Source organism: Capra hircus, chromosome 18 (genome assembly GCF_001704415.2).
Source record: "Capra hircus breed San Clemente chromosome 18, ASM170441v1, whole genome shotgun sequence".
Lineage (NCBI taxonomy): Eukaryota > Metazoa > Chordata > Mammalia > Artiodactyla > Bovidae > Capra > Capra hircus.
Genome location: NC_030825.1, coordinates 15,793,236 through 15,817,232, shown reverse-complemented (window position 1 = coordinate 15,817,232; position 23,997 = coordinate 15,793,236). Strand labels below are relative to the sequence as shown.

Genomic DNA, 23,997 nt, shown 5'->3' with positions numbered 1-23,997 from the left:
CCTCTTTGTTTCCATTCATCTGTCAATGCACATGTGGGCTGTCTCCACCTCTGGCTATAGTGAACAGTGCTGCTGTGAGCAAGTGTGTAAAGTTTCCTTGGAACACCTGGTTGGTGTTTGCCTGGGAGTGGTATTGCTGGCTGTGTGACAGTTTTGTGCCTAATTTTTTAAGATTTTATTTTTAATTTATTTTTTTGGCTGTGCTGCACAGCACGTGGGAGTTTCGTTCCCTGACCAGGGATTGCTCCTGTAGTGGAGTCTGCGGTCCTAACTACTGGGTGCCAGACAAGTCCCCAGGCCCTTTGTGACTCACTTTCCCCTGTGTATTTAGTGAGCGCGTCATTTCTGTCCGTCACTGAAGGAACAGCTATAAAACATGCACTACTTGCCAGGTGCTGTTCTGCTTGGTTCTCAAGATCTGCTCATTTCATCTTGTTGACTCCTGAGGGGGAGACCCGCTCATTTCTGTTGTTGAGACGAGTAAATCCAGGCCCAGAGAGGCCCCGCAGATCATGAGTGGCGAGGCTAGCCTTGGGCCCTGGGCAGCCTGGCTCCAGAGCCCCACCTCTGGTCACGTGGTCTGCAATACAGTAGATGCCGTCTGTTGTGTGGGCGGCTGTGTCTCCCGCAGGCCGCCCAGTGGGGAGTGACTGCCCTCCTCGCTGCACTGTGAGCTGGTGCTGACGACATGTTTCTCGCAGGAGTGTCTCTGTCGGCCCGTGTGAGCCATGCTGTGGATGTCCTGTGTGGCTGCTCTGAGCTGCTGAGGGCACTGTTTCGGAGTCCTTGGCAGTCAGTTCCTGCTCAACGGGAAGGCAGCTTAGCTGGCAGAAGGGTCATTTTGTAGAGGGAGAAAACTTTTTCTGGTTAGCAGCTTCGGTACTTTAACTCAGCTACAAATTCCTTTCAGGAATGTTAATAAAAGTATAGGTACTGTCTGAGGGATTCTTGCCTCTGTTTATTTGAACTGTTAATTGATTTACAAACTGAGTTTCATGTGTGCAGCAGAGTGATTCAGATGTTAGATTCTTTTACACTACAGGTTGTTACAAGATACTGAGTATGGTTCCCTGTGCTATACAGTAGTTCTTACTGGTTATCTGTTTTATATATAGTAGTGTGTATCTGTTAATCCCAAACTCCTTCTTAATTTATTAAAGTTTTTTAAAATGCAATTTTTAAACATTACTTTCAATTTATGGTTAAGCTTGTCCCATGTTTTCGTACACATACATATATTTTATATATGTACATACGTATAAACATTTTTCTTTTTTTAAACGACAGAGTAGTTGTACAACTTGTTTTTTTGTGGTTTTGTTTTGTTTTGTTTTAAAAGAAACATTTGGCTGCCCTGGTTCTCAGTTGTAGTACACAAGATCTTTAGTTGAGGCATATGGGATCTTGTTCCCTGACCAGGGATTAAACCCATGGTCCCTGCTGTGGAAGCGCAGAGTCTTAACCCTGGACCACCAGGGCCCAGTAGGACCACTAGTAGTCCATAGTAGAGAATGCTGAAAATGTGCTGAAGATGTGTTTCTCCTCATAAAGTATTCTTGAGTTGTGACAGGTGAATGACCGTGTTCACCTCTTTGTTTACTAAGTGCAAGGCATTATTTGGTTACCCCAGATCCAGAATGTGGACACCCTCGCCCTTGAAGACTTGGGTGGGTAGAGGGTGGAGAGATGGGGGTTGGCAGTGGCACTGGAGATGTGGGTGGGCCACGCACAGACTGCCTGGCCTCACGGTGCATATCCCTCCAGCCACGTTGAGCTGCCTGCTGCCACAGATCACAGGGTTAAAGATTTAGGATACATGTGTCAGAGGGATCTGTAGCGAATTACTGTGAGTTGTGTCCTCAGCTTTGGTCGTAGATGACAAAAGCAGTTATACAGATAACAAACTTGAGTTTTTTTAGAATTTATTGAGGCTTAATTTTTATAGCATAAATGGACTCATGCATGCGTGCTCAGTCGCTCATTCATGCCCATCTCTCTGCGACACCATGGACTGTAACCCGCCAGGCTCCTCTATCTGTGGGATTCTCCAGGCAAGAATACTGGATTGGCTTGCTGTTTGCTCCTCCAGGGGATCTGCCTGACCCAGGGATCAAACACTGGCATGGAGATCCTCTACCACTGAGCCCCACTTGGGAAGCCCAAATGAACTCATGTGATGTGTATAATTTAGTGATTTTTTGAGCTTTACTGTGTAAGATCCCTCTTACCTATTTCCAGTTAGTTCCTGTTTCTGCACTCAACCCAGCCATTTGCTCATCTGCTTACATTTCGGTAGATTTCCCTTTATAGATAATTAATATACAAGCCCTTAAACACCTTTAAAGGCAGCAGAAGCACCTTCCTTACTCATCTGTATGAAGGCGCACTTTATCTTGGAGTAAAACCTTGCGGTCTGACCTAAGAGGACCAGGTGGTCATTATTTTGGACTCTGTGGGCCCCAGGTGTCTGTCACAGGTACCCAGCTTTGCTGCTGAACCATGAGAATAGCGGTGGGGACAGGAAGAAATCAGGAGAGCCCTTCACAGAGCTAGTCCTCGGCTCCTCTGGTTACGACTACATGTCCTGTGAGGAGTGGACCTCTTGCGGACTTCCTGGCCCTTTCTCCAGGGGTGTGACATGTTGATGGCTGATGGAGAACATACCTACTTAATTTCTGGGGGAAATGTGAAGTCATATAAAATGTGAAGATATCTGGGAAGATAAAGCTAGAATTTAGATGACCCTGGTGATTCAGAGAAATGAGGAATTTAGGAGTGCATGCATAGTAGTAAGTTTTAGAAAGAGTTTGGGAATGTTACTCATGAGAAAAGATTTGGGTTTTGTAGGATCATAAACAGGCACTCAGCAGCAGTAAATATGAAAATGAGTCGATTTGGGACTTGCAGCTTGTTTCATTAATTTATTGGCCGCACCTCATGGCTTCTAGGGTCTTAATTCCTTGACCAGGGATTGAACCCCTGCCCCCTGCAGTTAACATGGAGTGTTAACCACTGGACTGCCAAGGAAATCCCCCAAACTTGGTGACTGTAAATATGGATCCGTCACATTTAACTGGGAGAACAAGGCCTCCTGCACCGTCAGGTTGTTATTGTGGGAGTTGCCCCTCTGTCTTACTCTCTGTGTCAGTTCAGTTCAGCCGATCAGTCGTGTTTGACTCTTTGCGACCCCCTGGACTGTAGCACACCAGGCTTCCCGGTCCATCACCAACTCCCAGAGCTTGCTCAAACTCATATCCATCGAGTCAGAGATGCCATCCAACCGTCTCATCCTCTGTCGTCCCCTTCTCCTCCCACCTTCAATCTTTCCCAGCATCGTGGTCTTTTCAAATAAGTTCTTTGCATCAGGTGGCCAAAAGTATTGGAGCTTCAGCTTAGCATCAGTCCTTCCAGTGAATATTCAGGACTGATTTCCTTTAGGATTGACATGTTGGATCTCCTTGGCAGTCCAAGGGACTCTCAAGAGTCTTCTCCAGCACCACAGTTCAAAAGCATCAATTCTTCAGTGCTCAGCTTTCTTTACAGTCCAACTCTCACATCCATACATGACTACTGGAAAAACCATAGCTTTGACTAAATGGACCTTTGTCAGCAAAGTAATGTCTTTGCTTTTTAATGTGCTGTCTAGGTTTTTCATAGTTTTTCTTTTAAGGAGCAAGCATCTTTTAATTTCATGGCTGCAGTCACCATCTGCAGTAATTTGGAGCCCAAGGAAAAAATAGACTCCTTGTCAGAGTCTTCAGTTTTTATTTACTTCTTTACAAAAATGGAGAAATTCCCTCCTCCACTTGGTAAATGTGCAGCACAGACTGGCCATGCACATGTGTGGCCCCATCACAGGGAGGGAGGAGGTGGGAGGGTGGCTGGGTGGGTTGTGTCTTCCTGTGGAGGCTGAGTGCCTGTCCTGGGCCTGTGAGAATAGGTGTGTATATATGCTGAAATGCAGTTAGGAATGTGAGTGAAGGTTAGAGGCCTTTGTACACTAAGACATACAGTCTTCTCTTTTTTTCTCTTATTACATTGTGCGCATCTCTTCACTTCTTGAATTGCTGGACGTTCATTTGGAATCTGAGGAAAGAATACAGAAGTTTCCCAGGATAGCATTAAAAACAGGATGGTTTTTTTTTTTTTAGTCATGGTACCTGTGTGCCTCTCTTCCCTTCACAGGTATCTCCCCGCAGGTGCTGGGCAGCGACCCCTGCTTGCAGGGAGCTGGGTCCCTGCAGAGACCTCCCGTGCCCTGTGGTCCTCCCACCCCTGTCTGGTGGCTCCCAGGACCCAGAGGCCATGGGAAATGACCGTGCATACGCTTCCTTGGGTGCTGGGCCCTTTGCAACCTCTTCTTGAGGGAGTTCTTTGCTGAGCCATCTTTCAACAAAGGCGGAAGTGAAGTGAGAGTCCGCCACCTGGTTGTTCCAGGGTGTTAGGGTTCTGGCCTGTGGCCTTTGTTCTTAACATGGCATGTGGAGGAGTCACAAGTACCCAGGTATCGCTAGCAGTGGGGAGCCCTGTGTAAGTTGGCTTCCGCTCTGTGACTGGAGCGGTGGGTGGCTTCTGACTTGTATTTGTTTCTGCTTTTTCGTGCATAATGCAACATCCAGTGGGACTTGGGGCAGTTGGCTGTGTGCTGTATAATTGAGACTTGCTTTGAGATTTTCTGGGACTTTTCTGGGGGCAGAATTGAGTTATATTCTGGTGTAGTTCAAATATTTTAATTTTTCCCTTCTAATAATTTTTTGTGTCTAAGAAAGGAACTCCAGGAAGAAGATGTGAAGATATACTTGAATTTCTATTAAAGTACATAAATAGTCATTCTGGGCAGGCTTATTTGGTGGCTCAGTGGTAAAGAACCTGCCTGCCAATGCAGGAGATGCCAGAGATGTGGGTTCGATCCTTGGGTTGGGAAGATCCCCTGGAGTAGGAAATGGCAACACACTCCAATGTTCTTGTCTGGAGTATCCCATGGACACAGGAGCCTGCAGGCTACAGTCCACGGGATTGCAAAGAGGGATACGCCTGAGCGACTGAACAAGTTGGGGAGAAGCAGGAGCGCCTGGGCCACATATGGGACTTGTGAGGGGATCCTGAGGCCTGGAGGCCTGGAGGCCTGGAGAATGGGCCCCACACGGTGTGGACACCGCGGCCTGCACTTGTATGTCACTCCTGCAGCGGGCTGTGTCCTCCTGGGGCTGGCGCAGGCCGAGAGGGCACTGTCTTTGGCAGCAGCTGAACTGTGGCCTGGGCCTTGTGCTGGGCTTTTCCCAAGCTCTGCTTCCCGGAAGCCTTAAGCAGGTACAGAGTGCAAGGGTGGGGCCCCTGCCTGGGCCAAGCTTCTTGGGCTCCCTCTGTGGGTCTGGGCTCCTGCTGGGGATTTCATGGTCTCACCTCCGGGCCCCTTGCGACTTGCTGACCTGGTTGATTTTGTCTTACGCTTCTTTTAGGTGTGAGCACCGAGGAAAACCTGGCTGCTTTTCTATATTCTTGACACTCAGGAGTTTTGTCTAAGCTTCAAGGGTGGAGACCTTTTCTACATCTGGCTTCCAGTGCCCGTTCTGTCCCTGCCAGGGTCCGGGCACCCTTGGGGCCTCTGCCGACAGGGCTTGGCTCTCCCTCACGGTAGTCCATTATCACAGCTAACTAGGAGCTGATCGTGTGTGCGTTTCTTACATTCTACACAAATGCAGTTAGGAGGCTCTTTGAAAATTACCTTGGAAATAGAACTGTAAATAGACTGTGCAGGCACTGCTCCTCAGGAGAGTGGTTTTAGGTGGATTCTTCTCAAAAGCAAAACTTCATGTTCTCTTTGCTGTTTACTTGTTGCAGGACATATGCTAGGCTAGGCTAGTTCTTCGTTTTTAAAAACCTGAGGCTGTCAGGATATCAAAGTCAGGAGGGATGGATGTCGGAGGGTGTGGTCACTGCATCTGTGATGACGCTCCCCTGTGTTCCTGGCAGTTGGAGGATGTGGGGTGATTGCTGGGCGCTCAGGCACCAGTCCCAGGGAGAGGGGGTTAGGGGTGCCATGGGGTAGGGTGTGGCTCCCAGTGGCAACACTCTGGGCTCTGGAGAGCTGGCATGCTCATCCTGGGTTTGCGGGGTCGAGGATGGCCTAGGGCCCTGGGGCCCTGGAGCCCTTCTCCTGCGGTCCTTCCCTCAGTGACCCCAGCGTTGTTCCCCGACATTTGTCTGTGTCCTGAAAACCTGGGTCCTTGCCTGTTCTGTGTTCCACAGAAGAGGCTCTGCTCTCACCGCTCAACATGTGGGGAGACGTGCCCCCTGTGGGCAGGGGGTGGGGGGGTGGGGTGGGCAGTAGTCTGGCCAGTGTGTATACACACGTGTGGGGTGGTGAGGCGGCGCTCCCGGCTAGAGTTGTGGGGCTGGAGTGCTCGAGGCAGAGCGGGCGCTGCGCTGTCTGATGGATGGTGGTGCTCCTCGCCGTCTCCACACAGTCTGATGCCCTTTGATGAGCAACTTCAAGCCAGGGCTCAACCTTCCAGGGACGAGTCAGCTGTTTGCAGCCGCCTCTGGCCTGCTGTGCAGAGATCTGGGCTTCAGGAAGCTTGTGCCTGGGTGCCCTGTGCCGGTCCCAGCCTTGGAGCTGGATCATGCCTGGCGGGTGCCATGGATGCCTCCAGACCCTGCTGCCCGGCTGGCCCCCTCGCACCTTGTGGGTGGAGCCCTGCCTGGTCTTTGGTTGGTACTTGTGGTTGATTTCTGTTTGTTAGGATCCGGGAAGGTGGGCTTATGTGCTGCCAGGCCCCCCGGGGGCCTTCCCACGTCTGGGAGAAGAGGCAGTGGACAGAAGTTGTTGGCTTCGCTCCGCTGGTGCTCTTGATCTGTCAGATTTCAGGTGCTGTCCAGGGATGGATGGAGTCCTGGGACCCAGGTCCAGGCCTCCATAGTGGGTAAAGCGGCTGATGCTGACAGCTGGCCCCCCTGCACCTCTCTCCCGAAAGGAGGCTGTCTGAGAAAGTGTGTTTTCACGCTCAGCTACTCTTCCCAGCAGAAAGCCTTTTATGCACAGCAGATCTTGGGCGAGCAGCCACTTGCAGTTTTCCATCTGTTCAGTTCCATTTCAGACGGAAGTCATAACTAGAGCGTCTCTGGGCATGGAAACCTTTCTTGCTGATAAAGTCTGTGCACTGCTGTTTGATGTGGAGGCTTGCAGTGCGGTGTGTTATTGTTTGAAAGTTGCACACCCTGTTTATCTGTGTTGAGTCTTGTTACTGTTGTACGCAGGAGAATAGAACTTATGTAACTACTTTCCTTGGTAAAACATCTCAGCCAGCTATTGTTGATTTCTGATTGAAACTTGCCATCAGCTTTTGCCCCAGCCCTGGTGCATGGGCGTGCTCCAACTGAAGCCGTGTGCCTGACCTGAGACTCGTCACCTGTCCAGCCTGGCAGGTGCTGTGTCCTGTCACCGCAGGTGCATGTTAGCACAGGCTTGGTTCCCGCCACCCTCCAGGGACAGACCTTTGTTCTCAAGGTGCGTTCTTCTGAGCCTCCCTCGGTCATAGGTCATTGTTTTGTGCCCCTGCTTAATTCGGCCTGTTTGTGTATCTCTTTACATGTATAAGAGGGTGTTCCTTACTTGTCCCTACAGTGTCTTTAATTCATTTCTGTTGCTTGTAAAACCTGTTGAAAGGGATTAACAGGTCTGGTTGGCCCTGGGTGGGGAGGGTGTCGCTCCCACAGTGTCCACGTGTCGTGGGCAGGTGACGTGTGTGGCTGGCACCCTCACAGGTGTGCAGGGCGTCTGCCTGGGGAGTGTGCCGCCTCCTCATATCACTCCCCACCCCCCCGACTGGAGGGCTCCTGATGCCACGAGTGCAGGTGCCTGTTTGTTTTTGCTGAGAACAGGCCTAGCATCAAATACTTCACATTTGACAGGTTTCTTGGCTAGAATAAAAATTCCTATTTATCTTTCTAGTGAAAGAGGGAGAGAGACCGGCTCTTGTGGTGAAGTGCTGCTAAGAGTGGCCGCGAGCCAGCTGGGAGAGTGAGGGTGGCGCTTGGAGACTGGCCGGGGCTGAGGGGCCGTGGCGGGGTCAGAGGCAGCTGGGAGCCCAGGCCTTCCTGCTGCTGGGGGAGTGGGGTCTGCTGTGAGGGTCTGGGGAAGAGGCTGAACCAACCCCAGTCTGCCCTCTTAAGGATGCAGGCTTCTCCACAAGCTGTTTACAGACATCTTTTGGAAGCCAGTGTTAGGGTGTGTAAAACTACTCCTGAATGACATACTCCAGCTCAGTAAAATGGATTTGTTTTGGCCCAGAACCTAGAGGTATTGAGAGAGAGAGATGAAGACAAGCTTGCGGGATCTTGTCCTCCAACCAGGGATTGAACCCAGGCCTTGATAGTGAAAGCGCTGAGTCCTGACCGCTGGACCACCAGGGAATTCCCTAGAATTGTCTTTGTTCAGCATCTGTTTTGAACACAACTCTAGGGAAAGGAAAAGGAACAGTCTTTGTCCCTTGTTAACAGGTGGCTTTCTGAGAAGTTTCCAAAGTTTGTTTGTACAAGATTCATTATGTCCAAAAACATAGTCTTAATTATGTTTTGAAGAGTTAGAATGTGGACTGTTGAGATGAAGCCCCAGTAAGAAGGAAGGAGGCCAGGCCTGCCGCCTCTCCCAGGGACTTGCGTCTGCCCGGCTGCCCCTCCCTACCCTGTCCTTTACGGTTTCTGCACCCCTTGTCCTGTCCACGTGTGCTTGGTGTCCACGAGGGATGTTCAGGCCTACCTAAATCCTTCACAGATCATTGAATTAACGCTTATTACTTTACTAAAAAATATTATATTTCTAGGGTTTTAGTCACAGTTCACCTTGATTTTGCTGCCTAAGCAAGCATTTTTAACTGACAGACTTTTAATTAGGAGCTATTTAAACTGGAATAAATTGTTTTGAAATCTCCCAACAAATGCAACGCCAGGTTGAACTTTCTGGTGACTTTAAAAAAGTGCTAAAGTTATCCAGGGAGGGTGTGGGAAGGTAGCTTTCCAGGAGTGGTGGTCATTGGCCAGCACCATGAGGTCACTGTGGCAACACTGGGTTACATGGACTGCTACGTGCAGCTTCTGTTTAATTATGCAGGGTAGGTTTAATTTTTTAGAATCAGGTTTGCACATCTTTGAAATCATTCTTCTTTTGAAGATTGATTTTTTTTTTATGACTTTGCATTTGTTATTGGGTAGCATAATATATTCTGACACTGGATTTGCAAAATTAAAAAAAGTCTGTAATAGACTGTTGTGTACATTTCTTCAGTCTTTTCAGAATGAAAATTCACTTAAATATTTTAAGACTTATCTCCCAGAGAGTTTGAGCACATGTGCAGTACTGTGGGGAGACTGGAGGAGGTGCCAGCAGGACTTGCAGCCCCCAGAGTGGGTGTCCCTCTTTCTGGCCCACAGCCCTCTCCAGGGCTTCAGCCCTTTGGCTATTTGGGTCGTACTTTTCTGGACCCTTGGTTGGGCTTGTCTCTCTTAATGCTCTGGTTCCCATGCGCCCCTCCGCTGGGACCATAGACATTTTATCCCGATGTGTGTGTTAGCTGTCCATTGTTGAGCTGCAGCACCCTGGGCTCTTTGGAGGACGCCTGTGGTGTGAATTGTTCCATTGTCCACTTGAAGACCGGAGAGGAAAAAGAGGCAGGGAGAGTGATGTAGTAGACAGAGTGCAGAGCTGGAAGCGAGGGCACTGTGTGTTTCAGAACTTGCAGTGAATCCCTCTGCAGCTCTTCTTCTGAGAGCAGAGTCACAGATCACAGAGTGGAAAAGGTGGGCTTGACTCAGCTCCTAAACCAAGGACAAGCAGAGGGTGTGGGCCTTGGTGCTGCAGAGCCCTCTGCTTCAGGCAGGCCATGGGTCCAAACCCGACTGACCTCTGCTGCGGTGACTGCTCAGCCTGCCCGGGGTCTGTGTGTGAACACGTGGAGTGGACGCTGTGCTGGGCTGGGTTTGCCTGTGGAGCTGCATATGGCTCATGAGGCTGTTGGTGTGGTACCAGTGTTCCTTTGTGGACAGCGTGGCCATTTTCACAGGCCTCAGTCCTGAGGTCTGTCCTGTGTGTTTCGACTTCATCTTGAATATTGCTTTGCATTTTAGATCAATTTTCTTAAACACACCATCCCCCACAAAATTTTTACTAGTAGTAATTTAATAATCGTGTTAACGTGAACTCAGGCAGCAGCAGCTCAGACACTGCGCAGCTTGTGGGATCTTAGTTCCCTCCTGTGCAGGGGCTGAGCGCGGGCCCCTGGCAGTGGAGTGCCCAGTCCTAACTACTGGACTGCAGGGAATCCCCTCACTCACACCCCTTCATCACTGTTTTACATGGAGACCGTTGTCACTTGTTTTTCCTTTTGATGCAGTTTTTAGCACTAAAAGGGTATGATTCCGCTTTCTTAGAAGTAAAACCATTAACTTTGTGTTACACATTTAGAGGTCACATATTGGGTTGGCCAAAAATTCTTTCAGTTTTAAAGTAAAAATAAGATACATTTTTCATTTTCACCAAGAACTTTATTGAACAATGTATTCACTGTTTTGTTCCACTACCTTCTGCCATTTTTCAGGTAATTTCATAAAAATCTGTCTTCCCAAAGCTTTTTATCTTTTTGAGCAAAGAACTGTTTCTGGTGCCTTTTGCAGTCTTCCAGGGAATTGAAATTTTTTCCATTAAGAGAATTTTATAAAGATTCAAGTAAATGGAAATCTGAAGGTGCAATGTCTGCTGATTATGGCAGATGTATCAGAACTTCCCAGCCAAGCCGTAACAGTTACTGCCTGGTCATCAAAGAAACATGCATTCTTGTGTATCCTGATGGAAGATTGTGTGTTTTCTGTTGGCTAATTCTGGCTGCTTTTCGTGGAGTGCTGCTTCAGTTGGTGTGATTGGGAACATTATTGAATTAATCATTTGGTTTTCTAGAAGGAGCTCATAATAGAGGACTCCCTTCCAGTCCCGCTGTATGCACACCACCACCGGCCTTTGGTGAGGTTAGTGGTGGTTCATTCTGCTTGCCCTGAGATCTCTTCTGTTCCACATTATTGTGCAGTATCCACTTTTCATTGCCTGTCACAATTTGTTTTAAAATTGGAACATTTTTGTTTACGTTTAAGAAGAGAATTGCACGCGGGAATACGGTCAATACTTTTTTTTTTCTTTTTGCTTAACTTTATGTGGAACCTTAACATCAAAGTGATGAGCACAATCTAGATGGTGCAAATGATTTTCACTGCTTGATTTGGATATTTTAAGTGTGTCGGCTCTCTCCCTCGTAATGCAGCGTTGATTGTTCCCAGTTAATATCTTGATTTTGATCGCTGCCAGCTTCAACTAGTCTGCCTGACTCTGGAGAATCGTCCAGGGAGAAACGTCTAGCATGAAACTTTGCAAACCACTTTCGACACGTTTGTTCATATACAGCACAAATCTTTTCTTTGCATTTCAGTTGTGATTTTACCTTTCTTGAAATAGTAAAGCATAATATACTGAAAATGTTGCTTTTTTCCCATATTCAGTATTAAAATGCACACACAAAAATTCACCATTTTTGAGTTTTTAGAAAATGTGTGCTGATGTGACAGCTGTCACAATATAATCTAACAAAATTGTTTTGAATCAAGTTAAAGACATCTAAGCACTACTGGAGAGAGCCATCTTATGGAAAAAACAGAGTGAACTTTTTGGCTAACCCAATATAATTGTGCTCATGATTCATACATAGAGCTGCTTTTACCTAAATACTGTCCATCTTTCAGAAATCTTATGTTTTTACTGAAGACAGTGGAACTTACTTACCCTTCAGTGCTAAGTAGGAAAGGTAAGAGTTCTGTTGTTGTTGTGCACCTATGTGCATTTTGAACAACATCTGCCGTGGATGAAGGTGATGCTCTGTCATGATAGTTACCTGTGAGATGATCAGAAGGATGTAGTTACATTTGATGCTTGAGATTGAGTCCTTTTATTTTGAAGGATCTGTGCGAGATTCTCTAGGACAGTGTCTTCCAAAATGTGAATCATGACCCGTCATTCTTAGTTAAGAAAATCTCCCTGCCCCAAGGACATAGACATAGCTTTCTGTACCGTCTGACAATATTGTTGTACTTCTGCTGTTTATGTTTGAGCCTGTACTCTGTCCCAGACTGATGTCTGTGCACGAGCTGACTGCTCACAGCTTCATCCATGAGTGGACTGTCCTTTGCCTGCTGATCTGGAGTGCTTGCTGTCATGAATGGGGTCTCCCTGTGTGTGCCCACGTGGTGGTGGAGCTTGTGTGCGTCCCATTGGTCGCCTTGTCTGTCCTGGTGACACTGTACCGTTTTTCATCGTAGGTTCTAACTGTGCTGATGTCTTGAAATGCAACTGGCTTCTATGTGTTCGTCTGTATTTTGTATCCAGGAATTTTTCTTTTTCTACACATGAGAAAACTTAAGAATGACACAGGCTGTTAGAATGTACCCAGGGTCACTGCCAGTACAGGGGCATGGTCAGAATTTTAACAACGGCCATTAGACGCCACTGACACTGATCTGAGCTTGCATGCATGGCCCCACATTGATCTTCAGGAAATTAACCTGGCTGCGTGTGAAGGTGGTAAGCTGGCACTCACAGATGCATCAGGGGCAGGAGAGCTGTGCCCAGGTGCAAGCTCTGTGACGGCAGAGTCAGTGGAGGTGTGCAGCCCTCTGGGAAGGAGGCCCGAGGGGCAGGGCCTCACTGTGGCCTGCCTGCTGCTGGGATGAGCACAGGCACCGAGGCAGACAGTGCTCTGTTTTTGGTGCATATTGAAGACTTTGTGTGACTTCTGTCTTGTATTCTCAGTCATAGAATACATAAGTGTCTTTTTTTAAGGTTATTCATTTGTTCATTTGTTGGCTGTGCTGGGTCTTTGTTGCTGGGCGGGCTTTCCTCTGGCTGCAGTGAGTGGGGCTGCTCTCTGGTTGTGGCACGAGGCTCCTCACTGCGGTGGCGTCTCTGCTTGTGGAGCACGCGCTCTGGGCCACGCAGGCTTCAGTGGCTGCGGCTCCCGGCCCTAGAGCACAGGCTCAGTGCTCGTGGTGCACGGGCTTAGCTCTCCACAGTGTGTGGGGTGTTCCCGCACCAGGAATCCAGCCCACGTCTCCCGCATTGGCGGGCGAGCCCATCACCACTGAGCCTCCAGGGAAGCCCTGTGAGGGCCGTTTTTGACTCTTGGAGTGAGAGCCGTGTCCCGTCCCCTCGCAGCTTATAAATTGGCTTTACTTTACTGAGAGACCTGTCCTGTGTTTTCATTGTGGGCTTCTTCTCAGGAATCTAACTTAGTGCTAATGTCATTTTTCTGAAAATGGTAGCATACATGTCAGGTTAGGTTTGGGTGAGTATGGTTTTTCTTCATAATTCTCCTTTCTTGTCAGCTTTTACGAGATTGGGGACAGTTTGTGCTGAGTTGTGAGGCCCTCTCCCATAGCTTTAAAGATACCATTGATAAATGTATATTAATTTCAGAATTTCACTAACTTGGGGTAAGCAGGTCAGTCCATCTAAGGGCTAAATGTTACTAATATTTTTTATTTTTCAAAAATATTGAAAAGTGAAAGTGTTAATCACTTAGTCATGTCCAGGTCTTCGCGACCCCCACGGACTGTAGCCTGCCAGGCCTCTCTGCCCATGGAATTCTCCAGACGAGAATACTAGAGTAGGGTGCCATTCCCTTCTCCAGGAGATCTTTCTGACCCAGGGGTTGAACCAGGGTCTCCTGCATTTCAGGCAGACTCTTTACCGTCTGAGCCACCAGGGAAGCCCCTGATAGTTACTTCAAGATGTCTCAGCTGATGATTGATTAGTTTACTCTCGTAATTATAATTATTGGAAAATATGTAGTTAGGGCTTCCCTGGTGGCTTAGTGGTAAAGAATTCGTCTGTCAGTGCAAGAGACACGGGTTCAATCCCTGGTCTGGGAAGATTGCACATGCTGCGGAGCAGCTGAGCCCACATGCCACGACGAGTGAGCTGTGCTTCGGAGCCTGGGAGCCGCAGCTGCCGAGCCTGTGTGCCCTAGGAGCTGTGCTCTGCGGTGAGGGAAGCCCCGACCACAGCGAGGAGCCTGTGCACCGCAACGAAGAGGAGCCCCCGCTCGCTGAGACTAGAGAAAGCCTCGAAGACTCAGCATAGCCAGAAACAAATGCATAAAGTTATTTTAAAAAATAATAAAAAAGAGAAAAGTATGCAGTCAGAATGTTTTGTTTGCACGTGTCTTACAGTGTGTTGTCGATGTATTTAAGTCTAAAGGAAGTAGACAGTGGCTCCAGGAGGCAAGGGCTGCCCTGATGCTCTTGTGCGTTTTGGTCTGAGTTGCATTATTCTTGCTGAATGATCATTCTGCTTTGTTCTCTTCTCACACCCAGGGTTTGAGATTTCCTAGTAATACTTGCTATTGGGAAACAGTGTGTCTTTTCTATGGGAGTTTCTCTTCCTGCTGAGGGTCATTTGCCAGGAAAGAAATTTGGATTTTAATGTTTTAATAGAAGAAGAATTTACTCACTTTTCAGAATGGAGACTCTTTGCTTGAGGGGTCTCCTGGGAGACTGGGCGGAGGGGACGCATGTGCACCGGTGGGCGTCTCCTTGCTTGGCGGCAGAACCTGTCGGCTGACGTGCTTGTCACTCTTAACAGTCTAGCACTGTCATTGCAACAGAGTGTCTTCTGGAAATTTAAGGTGGTTTAGAAATGAAGTGCAGCACCAGCACATTAAACATAGAAATTTAAAAGAGGAAGATCTCTCCTTCCTTGACTTGACAAGTTGAAAGCACGTTTGTTTGTGCAGGCAGGGCAACTGCGGCTGAGGGCTGGTGGGTGGGCGTCGGGCTCCCAGCAGGCTGGTCACCACACTTAGGCACACACCTGCAGGTTAGGCTGCACCCCACCGTGTAGCCCTTTGCACGAGGCATTTCAAGGTGCTGTCGCTATGATTGTGTGTTTGTGTAGTCTTCAGGGTGGGGACCCTTCTCATGCCCAGGATCACAGCACAGATCACTCAGGACACATTAGATCACTGGTAGCCCAAAGACGATCTTGACTTGAGCCCTGACTTACTATGAGTGGCGTGGCCCAGCTGGCCCACACTCTTCGCTTTATTAGGAAGGCTTGGGTCCTGCGCCTCAGAGCAGATTTTGGACCCAGGAGACGTGTGTCTTGGCAGGTATTGTGTCAGGCTGTTGGGTAGGCTTTCGTTTGGTGGCCAGGCAGCTGGGCTGGAGCATGGTCAGTGGACCGGTAGCTGGTGTCCCTATGTCCTTCTGAGGACAGATGGGACTTTGGGTCCCCTCTGAGCGTGAAGCTAGTCCTGCTCCAGTGACTTCCATGGACCCCTCTCATTTCTGTGGTCTTCCATCTCAAACCAACCCTCTCCAACTTACTTGGAGGGTGAGAATGGTAAGGATTCTCAAGGTTTTGTATTTAGGGGTTTGGGTAGGCAAATGGGACTAGGGCAGTGCTTATTTATTAGATTTGCTTGGGAAATAGTAAAACAGTTTTGCAGTACTCACCCCCAGACACACTTAATCTGAAGCATCTTCCGGGGTGGGAATGTTCTGGGAACAAATCACTCAAGATTGACGTCTTTGAAATACAAGGGCATGTCTTCTGAGCAGCCTGTTGTTTCTTCTGAGCCACTTGTTTCCACCTAGAGCGTGGAAAGTCCTGGGTGGCGGTGGGGTCTTAAATTCCTGGTGGGAGCCGGAGACTTGGAGGCCAGTGTCCTGTCTGTGTCACTGGCCCGGTTTCTGTGGTTAAAGAAGAGCACATGTGTATGTCACGCAGCTGTTTCCTCACCCAGCCTCTGCAGGCTGAGGGAGTGCTTCCAGTCTGAGCACTTAACCTGGCTTGACTGGGGCTGGTGAACACACCTTGTTACACACCTTGTTCTGCATTTGATAATGTGGTCTGGTTTGATAGCTTTGTGGCGGGAGCGAGGCGGAGGAGGAGCACAGTGTGCAGGTGTGTGCAGCGAGGGTGCTCGCAGCTCTTGGAATCGGTGAGTCCAGAAAGGAGACTATGGATCTTCGTTTTGACATGCGCTGACTTGGAGGCAAGGCAGCCCCCGCTCTCTGGGAGATGGCATGCTGGGCCTGTGACCCTCAAGAGCTGCTCAGGAGCCCACCGGGCACCATCGCTTGGCTGGGCTAGAGGGACACGCTGGCCGGCGAGGGCATCCTGACTGTGTTTACCTCTGATTAATTTTGTCCATTAACCACATGTATTGGGGGTGAATTTTCACTTGGGTCAAAGGGTGCTTGGGAGCTGGGTGGATTGGAAGGGCACGGATGCTCGGAGGTCTGGAGCTGGGCACTTGACTGTGACCCTGGGAAGTGGCCTCCTCTGTGCACCCGCTCTCCCAGGGGTCAGTTGTGTTCTCTGCTCCGAGGCCAATGCTGGGCCTCATGCTGTGCCTGCTAGTGCCCAGGATGCGGTGTGCAGCCCTGGAGTTGAGCACAACAGTTGTCCTCCAGCATGATGGCCACCTGACGGAGAACCAGAGAGCGGGCCTGGAGAACAGCCCCGGGACACGGGAGTGGAGGGGAGGCGTCTCCTGTGAGGAAAACGGGGTGTCTCCCAGAAACTGGAAGCAGTCTGGAGTTGCCGGGGTGCCTGTGTCCCTGGGGCACTCACCTTTAGCGGGGTGCCTGCAGTGAGAACCCGCCCTCCGAGCAGGAAAGTGGGAGCTCCTTTGCTCTCTGTGTGTGTGTATGTGTGTGCATGTACATGTGTGCGGATACGCATGTGCGTCATCAGGGTGGCGTCTGAAGTTTGGACTCGAATCCACCCCTTGAGAGCCCAGTGACTCCTGTGGGTGGAGTGGGGTGTGTAGGGGTAAACCAGACATGGCGCGTCCCCTTCTCAGCAGTGTGGTGGGAGTTGTGATGACACGAGTCGGGGAGCACTGGGGCTGCTGAGTCAGGAGTCTGGCCGGCTGCTGGGGGCTGAGAGAGCACAGGTTTGGAGCTGGATGACTCCAGGCTTCTGTCTGGGTTTTGGTCATGAGCTGGGCACAGCAGGTTTGGACTTGGAGGATCTTCTAGACAGGAGTGCCCCGAACCAGGGCAGGAAATACAGTCATAATTACCTTGGGGCTCATCTGTGCGCATGTGTGATGTGGCCTGTCTCTGGTGTGGTGAGCTTTGTGTGTTCAGTGGGGAGCTCTGAGCTGGAGATCGGGAATGGGGTCTACCAGAGGGCTGGTCTGATTGCCCCTGGCGGGCCCACAGGAGGAGGTGTGCTGACAGCAGAGAGGCTGCAGTGGGCTGTGATTCTGGACGCAAGTGTCACGACCGCAGCCCTGGCTCCTGAGACCAGGTGTCTCTAGGGCCAGGTGCCAGTGCCCCCGGCCACGGCAGGTGACAGTGTCCTCTCTGGAGCGCGGGGTGCTGACTGGGAATTCTGAGTTTGCTGGGAGCTAAACACTGGTAGTCTGTTTCCTGACTTGGATCCCCAGGAAAGCTGTCTCCCGTCTTGGTGGTCAGGGTCTCCAGTGTGTCTCTGATGTCTGAGTGACCGTGTTCTGTGTGGCTTGTTGTGTGGAAGGGGCGTGGGGCGCTTAGCACCCTAGGCCCAGGAAGTACCCAGGGTGGTGGAGGGTGGTGTGTCCCAAGTGACAGTGTGCTGGTTTCAGAGACTGAATAGTATTGTTATTTGCGGTATTCTAGGTGTCGACTTCCGGAGAAGGCAATGGCACCCCACTCCAGTACTCTTGCCTGGAGAATCCCAGGGATGGCGGAGCCTGGTGGGCTGCTGTCTATGGGGTCGCACAGAGTCGGACACGACTGAGCGACTTAGCAGCAGCAGCAGCAGGTGTCAACTTCATCATAAACACTGTGTTACCCTGTTACTGTCTTTATAGGAAAATCGAGATGCTTAGTGAGCAGCTTGTGCTTTTCGAGAAAACCGAGATGTGGTTGGAAGCTGCTTTTCTAGTCCTTGTGCTTAACGTCAGCTTCAGAAATCCTGTGCCAGCAACAGAAGGACAAAAAAGTCCTGACCCAGCTGCATACACACACATGTAGCTCACGTGCAGACCCTGGGAGTCCACTGTCCACGAGCGCTTGTCCCGCTGGCCGTGCCCGCTTCCTGTCTGCGAGCCCCATCCTGACACGGCAGCACTGGTGTGTGTGGAGACGGGAGGGTGCTTGATGGGACTGTGGAAACCGGGTTTGTGTATTCCTGAGACCGCACAGCTCTCTCGGGAGAGCAGTGTTGCTGTGACCCTGCAGTGTCACCTCCGCTTCCCACCGGCAGTGTCGTGCATTCATACGGCCAGGCCACAGCGTCTGTTGATTTGATTTCTGGCATAGGTCTTTGGAGAGGCTTCTCAATAAAATCTGTTTGTTTTTTTTTTTTTTAAATAGTGATTTTGGAAGATCATATATGGTGCCATTTGCTCTTTTTTTGATACTAGACTTTGAGTTTACTTTCAAATAGTTGAAATTGCTGTGTTTTGATGTAAAAATATTTGATGAATGAAAAGATGTTGTTGGTTGTCTCTGTACCTTTAAACTCCTAGTTTTGAATGAATACATGATGAATCACATGTATTATTTCATGTACCTACATGTTTTATTACTATTTTATTTTTGGCTTTGCTGGGTCTTTGTTGCAGTGTGGGGGCTTCCTCTGGATGTGGTGGGGAGGGGCTGCTCTTCGTTGGGGCACACAGGCTTCTCGTTGCGGTGGCTTCTCATCGCAGAGCACCTGTTCTCGAGCGGGCAGGCTTCAGCAGTGGGGGCACATGGGCCTGCTTGCCCCGCAGCATGTGAAATCATCCCAGACCAGGGCTCAAACCTGTGCACTCTGCATTGGCAGGTAGATAGCCACTGAACTGCCAGGGAAGTCTCAAGTTTCATGTGTTTTTGAAAGACCCAGATATATTCAGTATATCTCTCCAAGACATTTTTCCATTCATTAATAAGATTTTTGAGATTCGCTTCTGTTGATATGTGTAGCTGCAGCTTACTTATGAGTAAGGGGGCTGTTTGCCTGTGGCTGGCCTGCCCACGAGGCCCCTCTGTGTGATATTTCTTAGTGACATTGATGACACATGCTGGTCGCCCAGGCCCTCTGGCTTCTCCTGAGCTGGACCTAGAGGTACGTTTCTGACCTTGGGTCCTGGGAGCTCATTTGGTCTGAATCATGGTCCTTTGCCTTGTGGGCAGGTCCCTGGGGAGGTGGAGGGAGGGAGTGGGGAGGGGACGGTGTGGTGGGACTGGCCCGTCTGAGGGGCAGGCGCGGCTGGCGTGCAGGTTTTGTCAGCGAAGGGTGAGTTCAGATTTTACTCTTGAGTGTGACAGTGAGTCTGTAGAGGCTACAAAATCCGTAACTCTGGCAAAGGCTTACTGTCAAACTCCTGAAAGGAAAATGTCTGCGGATGGCCCTTCCAGGGCCCCGGGCCTCAGGTGCCTGCTCTGGGGAGAATGACTGGCCCATTCTGGTGTTCTCTCCTCAACTGGCCTTTCTGAGCACTGCTGTCCAGGAGCAGAATCCAGACAGAGGTGTCAGCTTGGGGTGCCCTCCCTGAGTCCCGGGCGTGAGCGCCTCTCCTGTACAGCCAGACACCCTAAAACCTAGGGGTTGTCGGAGTGACCCAAAGTGAAGGAAGGGCCATGGTGTGGTCCATACAGAGAGAGGCGACATGAAAAGAACTGAGGGGAAATTAGTATTTATAGGCGCTCACTGGATCCTCTTGTTTCAGAATCTCCTCACCGCTGCTCTGGGACACGCCTCTGTTGGATTTAATTTACAGTCATCAGCCACAGCTTTCAGCGATGGACTCGGTAAGAATTTTATTGCACCCGCTCTCTCTCAACAGTTTGTATTGTTTTCATTGGTTTGTAAAAAGAAGTATTAAAGTCATTCTTACGTCTCCTTGCTGGTTTTCTTGGGCTTGATAGAGTTTTGTCTCAGTGTCTGGGTTTTGTCTTGGATTTCAGGGAAACAAGGGGCTGCAGGGTGGTGGTGAGCCCTGTGGGTCAGTAGGCAGCTTCCCTGGTGTGCCAGGGAGAGGAGGCCTGTGGACACATGAAGACACTGGGCAGCCTGGTCTGTGCAGAAAGCTGACTTCTTACCAGCTTTCTGTCTCAGTGGCTCCGTCCCCAGGGGCCCGCTCGCTGCTCCTGCCTGGTGCTCTGCGCCTGTCGTGCCTGCACCACCTGAGCGTTGTCACCCCTCTGCTGGGAAGCGGGGTGCCCGTGCTGCTCTGTGTGCGGGCTGGCGAGTAGGCACGCGTGGATTTCCTCAGGTTTGAGGCCCGCGTGTGTGGTTGGTAGGTGTGGGGTGGGCTCTTGGCCAGGTTGCCTTGAGCTTGCCTTCTCCTGGGAGTCCTGGTGCAGCCTCAGCCTGGCTGGACACACTGCTCTAGGACAGAGTCCTCCTCCCTTAGGGGACATGTCTCGGGGCAGTTGCTCGTGTCTTCTGATCTGTGGATTGATAACAGTTGGAAAGAAAACTGTAGGCTCCTTTCAATGTTTCATACCTTGGCCAGGTATTAGGGTTTTAAACCAATAGCCCCAGAGAGTATTCTCTGCGTTTTGTGCTGTTTCCAGCAGACAGGGAAGAAGCCTTTCCTGCTGCTCAACCCCACGGACCCAACGGTTCCTCAGCGGTCCTGTGTGCGGCCACTTAGAGATGCACCAGGCCGGCCTCCCTGATGATGGAAGTGTTTCCTTGGAAATGGAGTTGAGTGTGATGGAGAACTCTTAGTTTGCAGGGTGGTCTGGAATGGGAGAGCAGCTGGCCCACCGGTGGGTGGTGCGGGGTGGGGGTGTGGTGGGCTCTGTTGCACTCGGGAGGCCCCCAGGGCGGTCTTCCAGGATGAGCCCATGCTTTCATGGGCTGTCATGGGCTGTCTTGGATGCCAGGGCAGCCACTGAGAGCCTCTGCCCCGGGGCGGGAGGCAGAGAGGAGCCAGGCCCACTCACACCTGCAGGCTTGAGCCTGGCCTTTGTTTGGAGACTTGATTTATGACAAGAAAAAACAAGATGCTGCCTAAATGAGGTAATTAGTAAGCATTTGGTGATCCTTGATGAAAAGAAAACAGTTTACCAGCCAGGCTGCTGACAGGTTCCGGGGCTGGCCTGATGGCTGTGGTGGATTTCGAGCAGTGGGCGTGTTCCCGTTTGGAATGTCTGAGATGGAAGGGTTGTCATTTTGACAGTACATCACACAGGTAATCCAGGGTATCTGATGCTGTTGATCACTTTTGTGAACCATAAATATTCAGTCAATACTGATTATAATTGTCTTCAGAAATCCACTGTTTGGATGGGATAGAGATAAGGGTGTGACTGCGGGTGTGAACACAGGTGGAGGGGTCTACATTCCATGACCTTTCCTGGCATCTGAAGGCACAAGTTTAAAAACACAATAATTTTACAGGCTTTGTAATGCTTTTTCATTGTTATTCATATCATCCATGGTTCTTAATTTTTATTCTGACTACATAAGGTGGAATGTGAACCACTGAGGTCCCGTCTGAGGTCACCTTTTCCAACAGAGGTGGGCTTGTTAAAGACCCTACGTGTTTCCATCTGTGCTCGTGTCCCTCCCGGGTGTCCTTTAGGGCCCAGTTTGGATAGACTGTGGGCTGGTCTGTAGTGACTGTGGCTCTGGGGTCCATGACAGGGCGGGCTGATTGGATTTGCAAGTGTTTTTTTTTGGATCACATGGTTTGAAGGTCATGCTGTGTTACAGTCACTGACCCTGCCCGCACCTGAGCAGCATTCGGCCACTGGAGGCTGTGGCCCTTGACATCACAGCACATGCGAGGGGCCTTGGCTGCAGGGCCGTGGCGGGTGGATTTGCAGTTGGTGAGAAGCTCATAGAGCCTGTGCTAATAATACATTTGCCTGTTTAACAGAGATATTTGTCAGGATTTAAAAATAGATAACAAAGCACACTTTTGCCTCTTTCTCAAAGAAATATGCATAGCTAATTATACCAGTAAAACTTATGTATTCTAGATTTTTGAGTATAATAACTTTTTATTATAATTTTAGAGTTCTGGCCGCTCTAGGTTCTCTTAAAATACATACAAAGTATGGAATATTAGATGTCATTTAAATTAGGTTTCATTCAAGACGTGCTTTTGTTCATATAAAAGTTGGCCATTGTGTTTACATGCTTTCCCAGAAAAGTTCTCACTCTTGCCCACCACAGGTCTTGGTGGTCAGTAGAACATTGGTTCTCTTACACCAAGACGTTTGAGGTGCTGGGAAAACTCGTGTGGCCAAGGAGAGGGTTTGGGAAGCAGGCAAGTGAGAGGAACAGGGTGTCTGGGCCCAGCTTGCACTCTAGTTCCTCTGGGTATTTCTGGTTGCAGCGGCCTCAGGACTCTGGTTCCACAGCTGTGCTGGGCAGGAAGGAGCTGGAAGGGCTTGTGGGCTGTTAGTAGCAGCTCATCTGGTGCTTATAATATTGCAGTCATTTTCCTTCCATTGTTAGCAACAGGGATTCTCACGGAACCAGTGTTCTTTGTATTTATTTATATTTATTTGACTCTACTGTGTCACTTGTGGAATCTGAGTTCCCCGACCAGGGCTTGAACCCGGGCTTCGGCAGTGTGTGTGAAGTCCTAACCACCAGGGAACACCAGGGAACTCCCTGTTTTATTTTTTGATGCCATCAGATTTTAAAAGCTGACTAAAGGGATTTCCTCCAAGTGTTATGTTAGAGGGTGAAGAGATGGCCTGCGTCTGCCTCAGAGCAGAGCCGCACAGCTTCTGTGAAACCCAAGCTGAACTGGCCTATGGGCCAGCATGGAGTCCCTCCTCCTTCCTGCCACCCCTCAGGACTGGGCTCTGTGAGGCTGCCGAGGTTTCTGCAGGCCTATGTTTCTGAGGCCATTCCTGAGCCCACTTGGACCTCAGTGGGAGGAGGAGGTTGGGTACGGTGGTGGAGGTGCTGTGGGCTGGTGGGCTGTCTGGGGGCTGACCAGACAGAGGTAGGGAGGAGGGTGTGGGCGGAGGTGGGGAGGCTCCTTTGTGGCTGGACCGTGTTCACTCTAGAATAGATGCCTTTTTAAAAAATTAATTTTTGTTGGTATCTAGTTGATGTACAGTGTTGTGTTAGTTTCTGCCGTACAGCAAAGTGGCTCAGTTATACGTATACATGTTTCCACTCTTTTTTAGATTCTGTTTCCATGTAGATCATTACAGAGTATTGATAGAGTTTCCTAGAGTTGTCAGTTCTGTACATAGTAGTGCTTGTACCTCATGGAATTGGTACCTTGATCGTCACTTGTGTTGTTGTTTAGTTGCTCACTTGTATCTGTTTGTGACCCTTTGGACTGTAGCCCACCAGGCTCCTCTGTCCATGGGATTCTGCAGGCAAGAATACTGGAGTGGGTTGTCATTCCCTTCTCCAGGGGATCTTCCTGACCCAGGGATCGAACCCGTGTCTCCTGCATTGGCAGGAGAATTCTTTACCACTGAGCCACCAGAGAAGCCAGACATTTGTGTTGCCCCTGGGGAATAGGGATTTGGGTATTCTTAGCGTCAAGAAAAGGGATGGTGTTGAGGTTCTCGGTGTGCTGTGTTCTGAGGGTGAGGATGTTGTGTTTGATCCGCAGAGTTGCCTGCTGGGGGTGCTGCAGGTGGACTGAGGGCTGACCAGGAGGCGAGGAAGGGAAGCAGAGCAGAGCCAGCAGCAGTGCAGGGCTGTGGCCGAGGGCAGCGTGGGCCCCCGGGTTGCCATCAGGAAGGCGGGGCAGGCAGTGCTCTTGCGCCCGCTGTCTCAGCACCTGCCCACTCCCTGCTTCTGTCCAGGCAGAGGCCCTGGGGCGGGGCCGGAGTGCTGGGAGGAAGGAGCGGGTGGGAACCAGCTCTTGGGAAGTCACGTGGCGCTTACCACCTCGGACTCTGTGGACCTTTTGTGAATGGGTGGTTTATCAGAAGTAAGCCTGGGGCCCTCGAGCACCTTGGAGGGCTCGGCTGTCTGGGTGGGTGGGTCTT

The 23,997-nt window shown here is 50.0% G+C and overlaps 1 protein-coding gene across 4 annotated transcripts in view; it reads left to right on the top strand.

The window, feature by feature from the left end:
• The window catches only part of ANKRD11 (ankyrin repeat domain 11), a 117,845-nt gene that overhangs the window by 30,738 nt on the left and 63,110 nt on the right, over positions 1-23,997 (top strand). For all 4 annotated transcript variants that reach the window (XM_018061885.1, XM_018061886.1, XM_018061883.1 and 1 more), the window contains exon 2: positions 19,743-19,824. Coding sequence is in view for 1 of the 4 variants with exons in the window: in XM_018061886.1 (XP_017917375.1) it covers positions 19,816-19,824 (9 nt within the window). In the remaining 3 variants the exon portion in view is untranslated. The remainder of the gene's footprint in view (positions 1-19,742; positions 19,825-23,997) is intronic.